Genomic DNA, 16583 nt, shown 5'->3' with positions numbered 1-16583 from the left:
AACACAATGGAGGCTGAGACAGCCACCAGGAGAGAGGGTTGAGTCACTGCCTGTGAGGAAACATGTTTCTGTCCCTCAAACCTGTAGCCCTTACCCTGGGCCCTGAGACCCTGACATAGAATTTGAAAGCCACAAAACCCCTCCAGGCCCCCAGAGGACAGGCAAGTTTAGGAACTTAGGAAAATAGACTCTGCAGTTCCAGCTCACCAACTTTAACATACACTAAAAAGGTTCTGACACAGCCAATGCAGTAACGTGATCCCACATATTCCTTTCTCCTGGCACCATCAAATGCCCCCCAACTTCCCCACCGCCCCCAAAAGTGCCCAGACAGAGGTTTAGCAGCAAATTGGGTCACACCCTCCTCAGGTCAAAAATGACTCGGAGCAGTTGGTCCCTCTCTACCTAGATTCCACAAAGGGGTACTGCCGAAAACTGGGAGGAATTCTTTTTGAAGATTTTCCCACCCATTTTTGAAAGAACCTTCTAAACTTTTCTAAGGTTCATCTTTCTAAGGCAGCCTGGGCATCACAATTGCTGCTAGTGATACAGATAAACATATTCTCTACTAGCAGATTATCATTTCACCCAATTTCATTGTTAGTAACAGCAGCAGCAACTACGTAGTATTTATCGTTTGATATGTTCCAGGTACTGTGTTTTGGGCTTCAGGTAAACCACCTAATTTTTTCTATGACCCAATTAATGAAAAGTCTCCATGGGTCACGCAGGTCACAGAGGAGCGTAGTGTTGGGAAGGTGGTAGAGCGAAGTGATAAAGACTGATGGCTCTGGAATTACAACCTGCTGGCTGGGCAACTCACCCCCTCACTAGGCCTTAGACAGCTCTGTAAACTGGGAATAACTGTAGTGCCACAGTGGATGGCCAGGGTGACTGAGGATTGAATAAGAACACAAGAACACCCCACCACCTGATTCTTGGGAAGCCCCACTCTTAGGTCCCTGTTATTTTAAAAGGTCACTGGTCAGAGTCAGGAGACCTTAGGCGTTACTTCCCATCAGTTGCCCTCGTTTTAAATGTGAAAAGGTGAGTCAGGAACTACTTACTAAGGTCCTTTCAAGCTCCTATTGGACTGAAAAACGCATGGTACAGAGCAGTGGTTGGACATCAGATATATTCAGGCAAGATGAATGCAGAAGACACGGTGATTTCTGCATGTTGATATCATGATATAAAAACCTAACCTACTCTACCCTATACACTGAAACTATTTTTTCCAGCCATATTATGTCAATAATACAAAATTATAATTCTGAAGAAGACCAGTTGCTGAATGAAGGATGATTGTTAACAGAAGACTCTGGGGCCAGAATGCTGGGTCTGGACCTGAGCTCTACCATTCACTAGCTGGGTGGCTAGCCTTGGATAAATTTATTGATGTCGCTATGCTCCCCTATCCATCCTCATCTGTAAAACAGAGATAATGGCAATAGTACCTATCTCTTACCAATGTGGCAAAGGTTAAAGGATTTAATATATTGGAAGTGCTTAAAACAATGCCCGGCACACATACGTTAAATAGAAATAACAAACAAACTGATGCTTGCTCGCTACATTTTTTTTCCTTTTTAATCTGCAAGCTCTTCTTTTTTAAATCTTCATCCAAAGACATACTTAGAGAGAAGAAGGGAGGGGGAGAGGGGAGAGAAAGAGAGAGAGAGGAACATCAATCCTTTGCCTTCCACACATGCCCCAACCGGGGATTTAATCTGCAACCCAGGAATCTAACTGGCAACCTTTTGGTAAAGAGGACGACGCTCAACCAACTGAGCCATTCCAGCTGGGCAATGTGAAAGCTTTTAATGACAACTAAAGTTACAGTGGGCAAAGACTTAAGAAAAATTTACTGGAGAAAATCTGAGAAAATTCTATTTTATTCTCATATATTTTTCTGCAGATTGGAAGAAAAACCATAATTACAGACAGTCCTCGGGTTAGGTCGAACTTAACGTATGTTGTTTCGTGGTACGTTGTTTCGTAGTTACGTCGCCATCTCCATTTATAAAAAAAAAGTTCCGTTATTTCGACATATGTATATCTGTGCTTTATGTTTTTTATTATTTATTTACCACAAGTAAAGGTCAGGAATTGCCTTTCTTTTAATTGTTTTTTACTGTTTCACTTCATTACTGCTGTGTATGTGCTCCATGTGAATGACGTAGGTGCTTATGTAGGTGGGTTCCAACCTTTGGCGAAATCGCGTTACGTCGCATCATAATCTCCGACGTAACCCGAGGACCTCCTATACTCAATTTCTACGTTGGGATACCTTGGCCCATCTCCTGGAACAATTTAAGAGTCAACTAATCTGTGAAAAGAATCTAAAGAGCTATCATGTAGATTCCTGCCTCTGCTGTACGCTTGTGTGGCCTTGAAAGCCTCGTATCCTCATCACCTAGCTCAGGGAGTCCTGGGGGTGCCTGAGGAGAGGATGTCTCTGGAAGGAGCAGGTGTAGCATATGGCATACAAGTCCTTCTCAGTAATAAACGCCCGTGGAGAAAGAGACACAGGCAGCTCAGGTTCTTCCCCAAGTCACTGCCAACCTTTGGTGCCAGGTTGGTAAGAGCCCCTAGGATAGGTATTTTCAAGAAACAGTCCCCAAAGTAATAGCCAGAGCTTAATAATAAGGTAAGTCCCAATGACGAGGGCGGGAAAACTAGTTTAAGAGGCCTGCACTTCCCTCCAATCTCTTAAGCTCCACCAAACTGATTAAAGTGGCCAACACACCCTCTTTCCAGCCCCAGCACAGAATAGGTACTTGGGTTGATGAATAATTCATACTATACAACTCACCCATTTAAAATGTACAATTCAGTGGTTTTTAGTATATTCAGAGTTGTACAGCCATCAACACAATCAATTTTAGAGCATTTTCATTACCCCCAAAAGAAATCCTACACTCATTAGCAGCCACTCGCCATTTTCCAACTCCTCAGCCCTAGGCATCCATTAAATTACTTTCTGTTTCCATGGATTTGCTCAGTCAGGACATTTTGTATAAATGGAATCATACAACATGTGCTCTTTTGTTGGCTTCTTTCCCTTAGCCCAGCGTTTTCAAGGTTCATTCAGGTTGTACCATGTATCAGTATTTCATTTTTTAAACTGCTGAACAATATTCTATCATATATCATATTCTGTTTTCCAGCAGTTGATGGACAGTTGGATAGATTCATGTTTTGGCTATTATAAATCTGTTGCTATGAATATTCATGTATAAGTTCTTTTGTAAACATATGTTTTCATTTCTCTTGAGTACCTAGGAATGGACTTTCTGGTAATATGATAACTCTTATGTTTAACCTTTTGAGGAACTGCCAGACTGTTTCCAAAATGGCTGCAGTATTTTACATGCCCCAAACAGGGAATGAGAGTTCTGATTTCTCCATATCCTTGCCAACACTTGTTTTTGTTTGTGTGTGTGTTTTAAATATATTTTTATTGATTTCAGAAAGGAAGGAAGAGGGAGAGAAACATCAATGATGAGAGAGAATCATTGATTGGCTGCCTCCTGCACACCGGCTACTGGGGATCAAGCCTGCAAGCTGGGCATATGCCCTTGACCAGAATCGAACCAGGGACCCTTCAGTCCACAGGCCGACGTTCTATCCACTGAGCCAAACTGGCTAGAGCTCCTTGCCAACACTTGTTATCATCTGTCGTTTTGATAAGCATCTTAATGGGTGTGAAGTGGTATCTTATTGCAGTTTAAATTTGCATTTCCCCACTGACTAATGATGTTAAAGTATCTTTTTATGTACTTATTGGCTATCTATATATTTTCTCTAGAGAAATATCTATTCAGATCCTTTCCCCACATTGTGAAATGGGTTGCTTCTTTATTACTAAGCTGTAGGACAGTGATGGCGAACCTTTTGAGCTCGGCGTGTCAGCATTTCATAGGTTCACCATCACTGCTGTAGGAGCTCCTTACATATTCTAAATTCAAGTCCCTTATTAGCTATATGGTTTATAAAAATGTTCTCTACCCTCAAAAATATTTTTCCAGCCCTAGCCGGTTTGGCTCAGTGGATAGAACATCGGCCTGTGGACTGAAGGGTCCCTGATTCTATTCCGGTCAAGGGCATATGCCCGGGTTGCAGGCTTGATTCCCAGTGGGGGGCGTGCAGGAGGCAGCCGACTGATGATTCTCTCTCATCATTGATGTTTCTGTCTCCCTCTCCCTCTCCCTTCCTCTCTGAAATCAATAAAAATATATTAAAAAAAAAGTTTTTCCATTCTGTGGGTTGTCTTTTCACTTTCCTGATAGTGTCTGTTTGTTTTTTAATCCTCACCAGAGAATATTTTTTCCATTGATTTTTAGAGAGACCAGAAGGGAGGAGAGGTGGAGGAGGGGGAAAAAGAGGAGAGCAGAGAGGTGAGAGAGAAAGAGAGAGAAAAAAACATCAATGTGAGAGACACACACTGATTGGTTGCCTCTGGCATACAATCAAACCTGCAACCCAGATACGTGCCCTTGACTGGGAATCGAACCTGCAACCCTTCAGTGCACAGGCCAGTGCTCTAACCACTGAGACACTGGTCAGGGCCTGATGGTGGGTTTTTTTTTGAAGAAAGGTTTTCATTTTAATGAAGTTCAATTTATTTATTTTTAATTTTGTTGCTTGTGCTTTAGATGGCATCTAAGAAAACATTGCCAAATCCAAGGTCATGAAGATTTAATTCTATGTTTTCTTCTAAGGGTTTTATAAATTCAGCTCATATATTTAAGTCTTTGATGGCTTTGAGTTAATTTTTACATATGATGTGAAGTAGGGGGTTTCAACTTCATTCTTTTGCATGTGGATAACTAATGGCTCTGGCACCATTTGTGTAAAAGACTACCTACTGTTTCCCAAACTGAATGGTCTTAGAATTCTTGTTGAAAATCAATTGACCATATTAAGTGAGGGTTTATTTCTGAACTCTCAATTCTATTTCATTATACTAGTGTGTCTCTGTTTATGCTGGTAGCACACTGTTGATTCCTGATGCTCTGCAGTTAAGTTTTGAAATTATGAAGTGTGACTCTCCCGATTTTGTTTTCTTCCAAGATTGTTTTGGTGTTTCTGGAACCGTTGCTTTTCCATAGAATTTTAGGACCAGCTAGTCCACTTCTGCAAAGAAGCCAGCTGGGATTCTGACAGGAATTGGATTGAATCTGCAGATGGATCTGTAGATCAAGATGGGGAATACTGCTACCTTAAAAATACTGAGTCTTCTGATCCATAAACACAAGACATGAGATGTCTTTCCATTTACTTAGGTCTCTTAGTTTGTTAATTGCTACTGTAGAGAAATAGAATTAATTTCTGTGTATTGAGCTCATATCTTGAAATTAAGCTTATATCTTCGTTGAACTCATTTACTAGTTTAGTGGTTTTTTAGTGAATTCTTTAGGTCTTTCTATAGAAAAGATCATGTCATCTATAAATATAGTTTTACTACTTCCTAATCTAGATGCCTTTTTTAAAAAAAATAAGTTTTGTTTATAGTTTCCCTGGGGAGGCAGGTCCATATAACACCCCAGACTTTCCTCCCTTCAATTTTATCTGCATGTGATTAGTGAGAATTACCAGGTTTGTACAATCTGACCCCATCCTGTGGGCCAGAGTCAAATGCTTCAGGGTTGGGCAAATGACCCAAGATGGGCCAGACTCCTTCACCATGTAGCTGGAGCTGAGACTAGAACCCTACACATTTAGTAGGCAGCCAAATCATCAGAAAAAAAGAAGAGAAGACTAAAGAAAAAGAAGATAGAGCAAGAACTCTTTGGGTTCCTAAGAATGCTCTGGTTATTGGCGCCAAACAGTCTCTCTGATTGTGCTACCAAGCCATAGTCCCTCCAATCAGACTGGAACTCTTAGAGCAGTGGTTCTCAATCTTCTGGCCCTTGAAATACAGGTCCTCATGTTGTGACCCAATCATAAATTTTTGTTGCTACTTCATAACTGTAATGTTGCTACTGCTATGAATCATAATGTAAATATCTGATATGCAGGGTGGTCTTAGGCAACCCTGTGAAAGGGTCATTCCACCGCCAAAGGGGTCGCGACCAACAGCTTGAGAACTGCTGCCTTAGAGGGAGTTCAAAGAGATTTCTGTCACTAGCTAGCAAAATAATCTTAATAATCATGCTCTAGGATTCCCTGAGGAAAAATTCTAGTTTGAGCAAATTTCAATTTATCCTCTTTGGAAAAGAGGTCAAGCATGGCTTCAGGAATCCACCTCGCAGGAGACCCACTCCAAGTACCTTGACTGTGCTCTGATTCCTCATTAGCCACTCGCATCAGAGCATCTAGCACCAAAGCATTGTCGAGCCATGTGTACCACTCCTCCAACTCCTGAAGGAAGCTGGCTGTGCCCGTGGACTCTGATACCTTTCGAGTTGCCAGCTTGCAAAGCCGCTCAACAAAGCCAGGGATGCTGAGAAGGGCCGCTGCAGAAGAAAGAACAAAAGAAGAAATGTTCAAAACAGAGACCAGCTCTAAAGCCCTGAACAAGCTACCAGCCCCTCACCTGCATGACAGGAATGATTTCTAACCTGACAGCAGCTATTCAGCCACAGTCTCCTTTTAAAATGAAAGGCCAAACAACGGTAAAATAGTAATAAAGTTATAGAAATACATAATTTTAGTAGATGCAAGGAAAAACACTCTCTTATATCTACTGGTGGAAATATAAATTAGAATAACTTATGCCTTAAATCTGTGTGTCTTTGAGCCATGGGGTCTATTACCGGAAATTTACCATAAGGAAATAACCAATTACATAATACAAAGACAGCTGTACATAAATGTTCAGTGGCGTGGTTTCTATAATAACAAAAAGAAATAACTACATGTTCATTAACAGCATACTGATTAAATATGATATATTCAAACAACAGAATACAACACAGACACTAAGAATGATGACACATACCTCTCTATACAGTGACTCCAAAAGATGTTTAAATTTACTTACAAAAAAGTACTTAAATGTTACTTAAACAGTACGTGCCCTCAACCCCTACTGTCTGTATTCATTGATTATGCTTATATGCATACATACAAGTCCTTTGGTTGAACTGTTACCCTCCTCCCCCACCCTCCCTTGCCTTTCCTCTGAGGTTTGATGGTCTGTTCGATGCTTCTATGTCTCTGGATCTATTTTTGATCATCAGTTAAGCCTTTTTTTTTCTTAACCCAACTCCTCTAACTGGATAATTATTCAACTCCTATGAGTAAGATGGAAATCCTGATCAGCATAAGAGAACATAATAAACTCTGAGAGCAGGGAAATCTGGGTTCAAATCTTGTCAATATCATTAACCTTCTTTAAAATAAGGCTAATATCTACATATTTGCTTGTATGTGCATTAAATCTTCCAGGAAGGATAGAAAATAGCAGCTGCTGAAGGCAATGAAAATTAGGCCAATGGGAATAGAGTGGGAGGGAAATGTTTCAATGAACACCATTTTGAATCTATAGATTTCTTGAAACAGGCAAACGTGTCTTCTAATTCAAAGCTTATAAATATTTCATAATATCAATATATTACTATTAATTTGGTAGTGTATAATATGGTACTGGAGTTCTGTTTAAAAAGAGTCATTATCTTGTGGAAACACTAAAATATGTACAGGTGAAATTTTTATGATGTCTGGGATTTGCTTCAAAATAATCCAAAGTGAGGAAGGGAAGCCCAGCTGGTGTGGCTCAGTAGTTGACTATCTATCTATGAACCAGGAGGTCATGGTTTGATTCCCAGTCAGGGCATATGCCAGGTTGAGAGCTCAATCCCCAGTGGGGGGCAGGCAGAAGGTAGCCAATCAATGATTCTCTCTCATCATTGATATTTCTATCTCTTCTTCTCCTTTCCTCTCTGAAATAAATTTTTTAAAAATATATTTTTTAAAGTGAGTAAGGGAGGAGTGAATGGGGGTAGAGATAGAGACAGGCCATCAGTTGACAATGTCTAAGTTAAGTGATGGTTAAATGAAGATCAGTATACAGTCATGTGTGTCATATATGTCTCTACTTTTATATGTGGAATGTTCCCCATAATGAAAAATTTTAAAGTAAAATTCAAAAAAATATTACATTAAAGAAAATTCTTTAAAAATTTTAAAACAAAGTAATTAAGACAATTATATAAAGTCATATAAATTCAGTCCCAGCACAGAGCTAAGCAAATAATCTTAGCCCTCTTTCCATCCTTTATACATTAGTGAGTGTCTAGAAAATAATGTTTGACCTCATTTTTAAAAAGTGAATTAAAACTACAAATTAACTTTTCCTTGAAAAGTTAAACACAGAATTATCATATGATTCAGCAATTACACTCCTAAATATATACCTCAAAGAAATGAAAACAGGTGTTCAAAAACTACATGTACACACATCTTCACAATAACCAAAAGATAAAAACCCAAATGTCTACCCAACAAAAGGACAAACTGTACTATATACATACAATGAATATTATTCAACCATAAAAAGGAATGAAATAGTGACATGCTACAGTGAATGACATCATGCTAAGTGAAAGAAGCGTGATACATGGTACAAAAGGTCACATATGTATGATTCCAGAATAGACAAATATACAGACAGAAAGCAGGTGATTGCCAGGAGTTGAAGATAATGGGAAATAACTGCTTAATGTGTATGGTTTCTTTTTGGAGCGATGAATGGTTTTGGAACTAGATGGATAAACATAAATGCACAGTTATAAATATACTAAATGCCACCGTATTGTTAACTTTAAATGGTTACTTTATGTTACCTACACCTCAATTTAAAAAAATACACTGAGATAGCTTTTTTTGGTTTTTATTTTTCTTTGAGATAACAATGTTTACTTGTCAGTTTGACAAATACCAGGAAGTTTAAAAAGGCCTGTTCTGGGAAGGGTATACAGAGTGGGAAGATGAACCAGTCCCTTGGAAGTGTAATTTGTCAACATCTATCAAAGTTTAAAAGGCAAATATCCGGCACATCATAAGCTATGCGCAAGGTTGTTATTTGTAGGAACAAAGACTTGAAACACACCAAATTCCCATCAATAGGGGACTAAATAAATCTATCTATATAAAAGCCTAAGCGACCGTTATGACTGGTCAATGGGTCACTATGATGCACACTGACCACCAGGGGGCACACACTCAACGCAGGAGCTGCCCCCTGGTGGTCAGTGTGCTCCCACAGTGGGAGAGCTGCTCAGCTGACCGACCTGTCCTGGTGGCCCATCAGCTAGGCAGCAGCCACTCCCTTGCTCAGTAGTCTTCCAGGTCCAATCTCCAGAGAATGGACCAGGCACCAACAGACTGGTGCTGCCAGCACCAATGGACGGGTGCTGCCAGCACCGACAGACCGGTGCCACCGGCACAATCCCGACAGCGCCGCCGGCCTCCTGGAAGTCAGCCTCAGGCACTGTGGCCACTTCCCCTCCCTAGACACTCCACAAGAAATGATATAAAAGTGGCTGCCAGGTGACTCCTGACAACTGGCACGAACGTCAGCAGGACAGATCAGGATCCTAGGCCAGCAAGGGTGTCCCACCGCCCAGCCCGGAGGGCCGATTGCATCCCCCGCCCCTGGCCCTTGGGACGGGTGCCAGATGCAGGGCTCACAGCTGGCGAGCACCACTGCGGGCGGTGCGAGCCTCTCCAGATCAGGACTGACTGGGCGCGAGCCTGAGGCAGACGCAATGGGGCCGGGATGAGCGGGAGCAGCAGGCAGGAGCGGCAAGTGGCATTGGATTGCTGGTTTTGACCCAATCCCTGCAGGCCATGCCGAGGGACTCCACCCGTGCATGAAATTGTGCACCGGGCCTCTAGTTACTGTATAAAAGAATACTATGTAGCTGTAAAAAGGAATAAGATAATTCCAAATGTACTGGAATGGAATACTTTGCAAAATAAAGTTAAAAGCCAGAGGTGTAATGATGCTTATTTTACCATCTGTACACACAGGGAGTCAATCTCTCTCTTCACTCCTCCACCCCCATGATTGGGCAATATCTCTGAAGGGATACACGAAAAAATGGTACTCAGTTACCATGGGGAGGGGAACAAACTTTCTACTGTAATATGTTGTTCCTTTTGTACCTTACACATTTTTTAAACCTTAGATATAAATTACTTTTTCCCAAAAATGAATAAATAAGATTGGATTCTACATGAAAATCTTCACAAAGCTGGATTCTTACTCTCATACCTCTTTTTTCCAGCTTCTTCTTTTTTTAAAAAAAGAAAAGGTATTTATTATTTACACCACTGAAATAGTCCCGTAAGAACAATACACACCATGTTCATTTAAAGGGATCAGGTTCCTTTCAAATACAAGAATTGTATAAACCAATACTGTCAACACAAAAGAGTGGTCACATTAGGTATCTGCAGGATTAAGCATTTCAAACAATTTTTTTTAAGCTTATGACTAGATATTTCCACTGAAACAGTGTTGCACTTAGGCAAGATATAGTTAGAACACACACTTTTGTTCATGCATTTTAGGGCTGAATCAGTGATATGTCTCATTTTGAAATGGTTTGCCTCTGCTGTTATGACAATACTTTTAGGCATAAATGTTTCTACTTAGCCACCAAAAAGAAACATTCTTGTTCCTTATTTTTATTCTTCAATCTTATGTTTTCAATTTTTCATATTATGATATATCAGTATTACAGCTGACATTTTCCAGTTTTACTCAAACACTGACACACATACAACCAAACAGAAAGCTCACAATTTAGAGATGTCAACAGTGGATGAGAAGCGAAATTGCGTCTATAACAAAAGAATTTTTTAAAAAAATGGTGATTTTAAGCATACCAAACTAGGTTCCTTACTGGGGGGAGATAGATAGATAGATAGATATATTTGTTGTTTGTTTTAAAAGGAAAAGCAATAGTTTCAAGACGGAATTGGTCTTAGATTTAGTCCAACAACAACCCAAATAAGGCAGGAACATAACACATAACTTGTTTCCAAAATCTCAAAATGATATTGTTGAGTATACTACATTTCTGTCCACTTTTTTTGTGTGAGTGGGGAGGAGGGGTACACCTCAGTACTCAATCCTGGAGAAAATATTTTTCAAGAGTAACAATATATTCACACAGGGGAAAAAGAGAGAATATTTTTAGCATATTGCTGTGATCTTCAAAAAATATAAAATTAACACATTGTATGCGGGAAACGTATTTATACGTTTTACGTTGACTGGTAGTAGAGCGCGGGACACGTATTAATACATTTTTTTATAGACTAGCGGTAGAATGCGGGTAACGTATAAATACGTTTATTTTTATACTTTTTTATTGCTCTAAAGGGATGCTAACATGCAGATATACAAATTCCAAAGGACAAAATTTGGGTCTCTAACACATACAATGGTGAATTATGTATGTACTTTCAGGTATAACGGTAATCTCTTGAATATTTTATGGGATTAGAATATATTCTTAGATTCACGCATTTTAAAATAAAAATTAAGAGTTATGTGTAAAACCAGAGTCACCAATTTTTTCATTCATTAATGGAAAGAGAAAATAAACAATTAGCACTTACCTTTCCCAATATTTGTGACTTAGGTCCAAAAAGTCATCTAATTTTGCTATTTCCTTCAGGTACTGAGTTAATTTGAAAAGTTCTTTGTCTTTATCTCGATTTAGGTGGGCTTTTATAAAAGGCCTTATCTTTAGTCCATTCTGTGGGTTCATTAGAAAATTTCTTCTGATGTCATCGAACATAATGGTGTTCTTTTTGCTGTAAAACTCTGAAAACTTCCCCCATATAACGCCAAGAGGCTTTACATCTATTAATCCTCTCCTTGGCATATGCACTGTTATCATAGCAGCACTGTCCAACATGAAGGTAATTTTATAATTTGCATTTGTGCTCACTCCCAGCTCTTTCATTTTAGCTTCAATCCACTTCATATTTGTTGCAGACCAAATAATGTCATAATCCTCATATGCAGATGTTAGGAATTCATGAAAATATGGCCGCATTAATTCTACCACAGTCTCTACACAAGACCTATGGTCAAATAACGTATAATCAACGTCTAGTACCAAAAGCTTTTTTCCTTCCCTGGGTGGATTCAAAATTTCCACTTCGTATTCTTTTCCTCTGCGAGAAATTTTCAGATTTTCTTCCCTATTTTCTACTTCGACTACTTCATTTTCAATATCAAAGTCATTGACAACATCATCATTATCAGGAGGTGGACCTAAGACATCTCCCAAGCTCTCCTCACGAGTTCCCATCATCATGATTTTAGTATTTGGTCTCAGTTTGACAGCTCCAAGCTTAACATCATTTTCTGCAGGTTTGCGCCTTTAACTTTAAGTCCAAGTGATTTCCGTCGGTCTGGTAGCACTCCTGTAAGGGTCTTGAGAAACTGTTTGAAATCCAGCACAGTATCATCTTCTGAAAGTGTGGTCACTGAATATTCCTGTCCACCCCATTTTACTATGATAGGGAGAGCCATCCTTAAAACATATGTTGAGGCAACTTTTGTTCAGAAAAATACAGCTGGAGCGCGGTGGGACCGTCGGCAGCGGACACAGGAACCTCTCTCCAGTTTCTTTAGCTGTTCCTCACAAGACAGTTCCTGAGACCTGCACACTGAATACAGTCTTTCAGATGTGACCTGCCCAGGATGCAGGGTTCTGACACTCTGACTCCCACCACTGATTCCTGTGCTTTTATGAAATCACTCATTTCTTGAAAAGCTGATGAAAGCAATAGACTCCCCCTCGCTCCCACAAGGCAGTCCCAATTAAACTCACCAACTTATATACAGTCTCAGGGGACTGGCACCCCTGCACTCTACAGTCTTTGTATTCTCACAGCCTTATCAGTAGCTCTAACACACTGTTAATGTTAAACTGGCTGACGACCAAAACACCCACTACTTCCGAGAACTTCTAAAAAAGCAGACCTGTTCTCTCTTCTTGCTAAAACACCAGTATGTCCAAAATACTCCTGAAAATTTTCCTCTCACAGGTTAGGCCCTGCTTTTTAGCTCAGAGATGATTCTGAATTCCATCCTAACTCATGTATTGCATAAATCAGCTCCTTTCAGCTCAGTGTCACCTATAAGCTGATAACTATCTGGTCCTGTAGCTTCATCTGTATCTCTAAAATCTTGAATGATCCCCCCCTCCCACCTCAATGGAGTCATCTGTTACATCTGAATTGATAAAAGAGACAACTAGTAGTTCTGAGAATCCCCAAAAGGGCTCTAACATTTAAATTATCGGAGTTCCAGGAAGATAAGATGAAGCATTAATTTGCTGGGCAAGAAAACTAGTTCAGAGTTACAGTATATTGAAAAACAAAACCAAGTTTTTGGCAGCATCCTACATGCTTCAGTTGTCTAAACCATCATGAACCAAATTGTGTATCTCCCCCTGTCCCCTTCCCAAATTCATACATTGAAAGCCCTGATCTACATACAATACAACTGTATTTGGAGGCAGGGCCTTTGGGGAGGTAATTAAGTGAGGTCATAAGATAGGGCCCTAATCCATAGGACCAGTGTCCTTATATAAGAAGACACACCAAACATCTCTCTCTTTGTGCACACAGAGGAGAGGCCACATAAGGACACAGTGAAAAGGTGGCTGGCTACAAGCCAGGAAGAGAGGCCTCACCAATAACCAACATTGATGGCATCTTGATCTTGGATCTCTAGCCTCCAGAACTGTGAGAAAATTAATTTCTGTTATTTAAGCCACCCAATCTATGGTACCTTGTTATGGCAGCCAGAGCTGACTGCTACACATACCTCTATTTAAAAGTACTCACATTATTGGAATTCAATTAAAGAATGATAACACTGAGGACTAAGATTTTTCTCACCTACTGTATGTGATTTACTTATGTTCACCTTGGCCGCCTCAGTGCATTTGACTGGGAAGAATGTGTGTGGAATGTGGGAGTAGAAATAGAATTATGGTCAGAGAGCTGGGAAGGCCTAGACCCTGTACATCATGTGCTAAAATACATTTAATAAAGCTTTATTCCAAAAGATATAAGCAGACATCACATGGAGATCACATGGAGATTATATCATACTAGAGGCCCGGTGCACGAAATTTGTACATTTTGGGGGGGGGGTGTCCCTCAGCCCAGCCTGCACCCTCTCCAATTTGGGACCCCTTGGGGGATGTCTGACTGCCAGTTTAGGCCCAATCTTGGACCTAAACTGGCAGTCGGACATCCCTCTCACAATCCAGGACTGCTGGCTCCTAACAACTCACCTGACTGCCTGCCTGATTGCTCCTAATCGCTTCTGCCTGCCAGCCTGATCGCCCCCTAACTGCTCCCCTGCCGGCCTGACTGACACCTAACTGCTCCCCTACTGGCATGATTGACACCTAACTGCTCCCCTGCTGGCCTGATCGCCCCTAACTGCCCTCCCCTGCCGGCCATCTTGTGACAATGTGGGGGCAGCCATCTTGTGACGCGAGGGCATGAGGGTCAATTTGCATATTACCGCTTTATTATACAGGATGTTAGCCCACAGGTATGAAAGTGAACCTAGTATTTCATAAAGACTTCTTTTTTAATGTTTTTATTTTTGTTAGAGAGATGAAAGGAGAGAGAGAAAAAGCCTACAACCATGTGCCCTGGTGGGAATTGATCCTACGAACTTTCAGTGCACAGGATGACTCTTAACCACACTGGCTAGGGCAAAACTTTCTTTTTTTAATCGCCCAAATCAAAGAAAACTACCTTGGGGTTAAAACTCAGTTAATTAAAAAACAGAGTGACAAGAAAACCTCATTCCCCAAGGATGATGGGTAGTGCTGGTTTTACTTAAGTCAGCTTACAAGCAGGTACATGAAGGTAATCAATACTAACAGAATAAAACAGATTACTTAAATGGAAAATTAAAAGTTGAAAGTTACTTTGTGCCTCAGCACACACAGGTATCCAATACTGAACTTTTATGACCCTCAGTTTCCTAATCTGTGCAATGGAGATACTAATCTCTACTTCACAGAGATGCTTGAAGGATTACATAAAATCAGTTCTGGGTAAATGTTCTTCTGGCTCAATATCTACAATATAGTAGGAGATTATGCTATGTGAGCTTTGTCAGTGTATATGTACGTGTATGTTTAAATTAGCTTTGAAGTAACATGATTTTAAGAATGTATATTTTATGAGTTACTAACAGAGTACTCCTCCAGTCATACGAATAGCCTACACAGACCAAGGAAGGCTAAGGACTCAGAAAAACAAGCTGAAGGGAAAACCAGTAACCAGGGGTCCACAGAGTTCACACACTTCTGTTTTCACATGACTAAAAAGTTTAAAATTACATTCCTTAATAACCTACAAGTATAGTTATGACCATCTATAGCAGCAGTTCTCAACCTGTGGGTCGCGACCTCTTTGGGGGTCGAACGACCCTTTCACAGGGGTCGCCTAAGACCATCGGAAAACATATATAACTACATATTGTTTTTGTGATTAATCACTATGCTTTAATTATGTTCAATTTGTAACAATGAAAATACATCCTGCATATCAGATATTTACATTACAATTCATAACAGTAGCAAAGTTACAGTTATGAAGTAGCAACGAAAATAATTTTTATGGTTGGGGGTCACCACAACATGAGGAACTGTATTAAAGGGTCGCGGCATTAGGAAGGTTGAGAACCACTGACCTACAGTCATATGTTCATAACTAAAACCAGAACATTAGTGGAGTTAGTAGAAGACTCAGACACAGTATTTAGAAGGAAGGCTGCTGGGTAGCATGTAGCAATTCTGCAGAGATAGGCCTGGGAATGCACTCATCCAGTCAACTGGACTTTAGAAACAGAGTATTGTTTTCAAAGCATCATTAGGGCTGCTGTAAAATGGTTGTAGTTTCCTACTGCTGTTTTTAATGTTAAATTTTTGTTATTCTACCTTGGTTATTTGGTTAACCCTATGGTAAACAGGATATTTTTTTAATCAACTATATTTCTAGAAGTAGCTTTTTTGTTGTTGCTAATCCTCACCCGAAGATATTTTTTCCATTGATTTTTAGAGAGAGTGGGAGGGGGAAAGAAAGAGAGAGAGAAACATTGATGTGAGAGAAACACATCGATTGGTTGCCTCCTGCACACCCCACCCTGGGGATGGAGCCCGCAATCTGGGCATGTGCTCTTGACTGGAATCAAACCTGGAACCCTTCGGTCCTCAGGTCGACTCTGTATCCACTGAGCCAAACCGTCTAGGGCAAGACATAACGTTTTAGTTCAAATATAAATCATCTACACTCTTATGACCAAACAGGTATATGCCCAATTTCCCCCAAAACCTGCTTAAGCCAGGACAATAGAACAGAGTTCTTTTGCTACCAAAAAGCAATAGATGGAGTAGATGAGTTAGAATTGTATTTTTTTTTCTATTTAAATAACCAATATATCCACATGGTTTAAAATCAAACATACATAAAATAATACACCCATGCCTAACAGGTAGCCACTTTAGTTTTCTTGGGTATGCTTTCAGTTTATGCATACTACATATTGGCAAACAAACACATTTGACATTAGT

The 16583-nt window shown here is 40.1% G+C and overlaps 1 protein-coding gene and 1 pseudogene across 1 annotated transcript in view; both read right to left on the bottom strand.

Moving 5' to 3' along the window:
• The window catches only part of TRPC4AP (transient receptor potential cation channel subfamily C member 4 associated protein), a 56221-nt gene that overhangs the window by 20643 nt on the left and 18995 nt on the right, over nt 1-16583 (bottom strand). Inside the window, exon 7 of the mRNA XM_006764569.2 lies at nt 6276-6461. Coding sequence (XP_006764632.2) covers nt 6276-6461 — 186 coding nt within the window. The remainder of the gene's footprint in view (nt 1-6275; nt 6462-16583) is intronic.
• On the bottom strand, nt 11470-12583 carry LOC102774287 (annotated as a pseudogene).

Source organism: Myotis davidii, unplaced genomic scaffold, assembly GCF_000327345.1.
Source record: "Myotis davidii unplaced genomic scaffold, ASM32734v1 scaffold38, whole genome shotgun sequence".
Lineage (NCBI taxonomy): Eukaryota > Metazoa > Chordata > Mammalia > Chiroptera > Vespertilionidae > Myotis > Myotis davidii.
The sequence above is the reverse complement of the archived record's forward strand: the minus strand, read 5'-3'. Positions and strand labels throughout refer to the sequence as shown.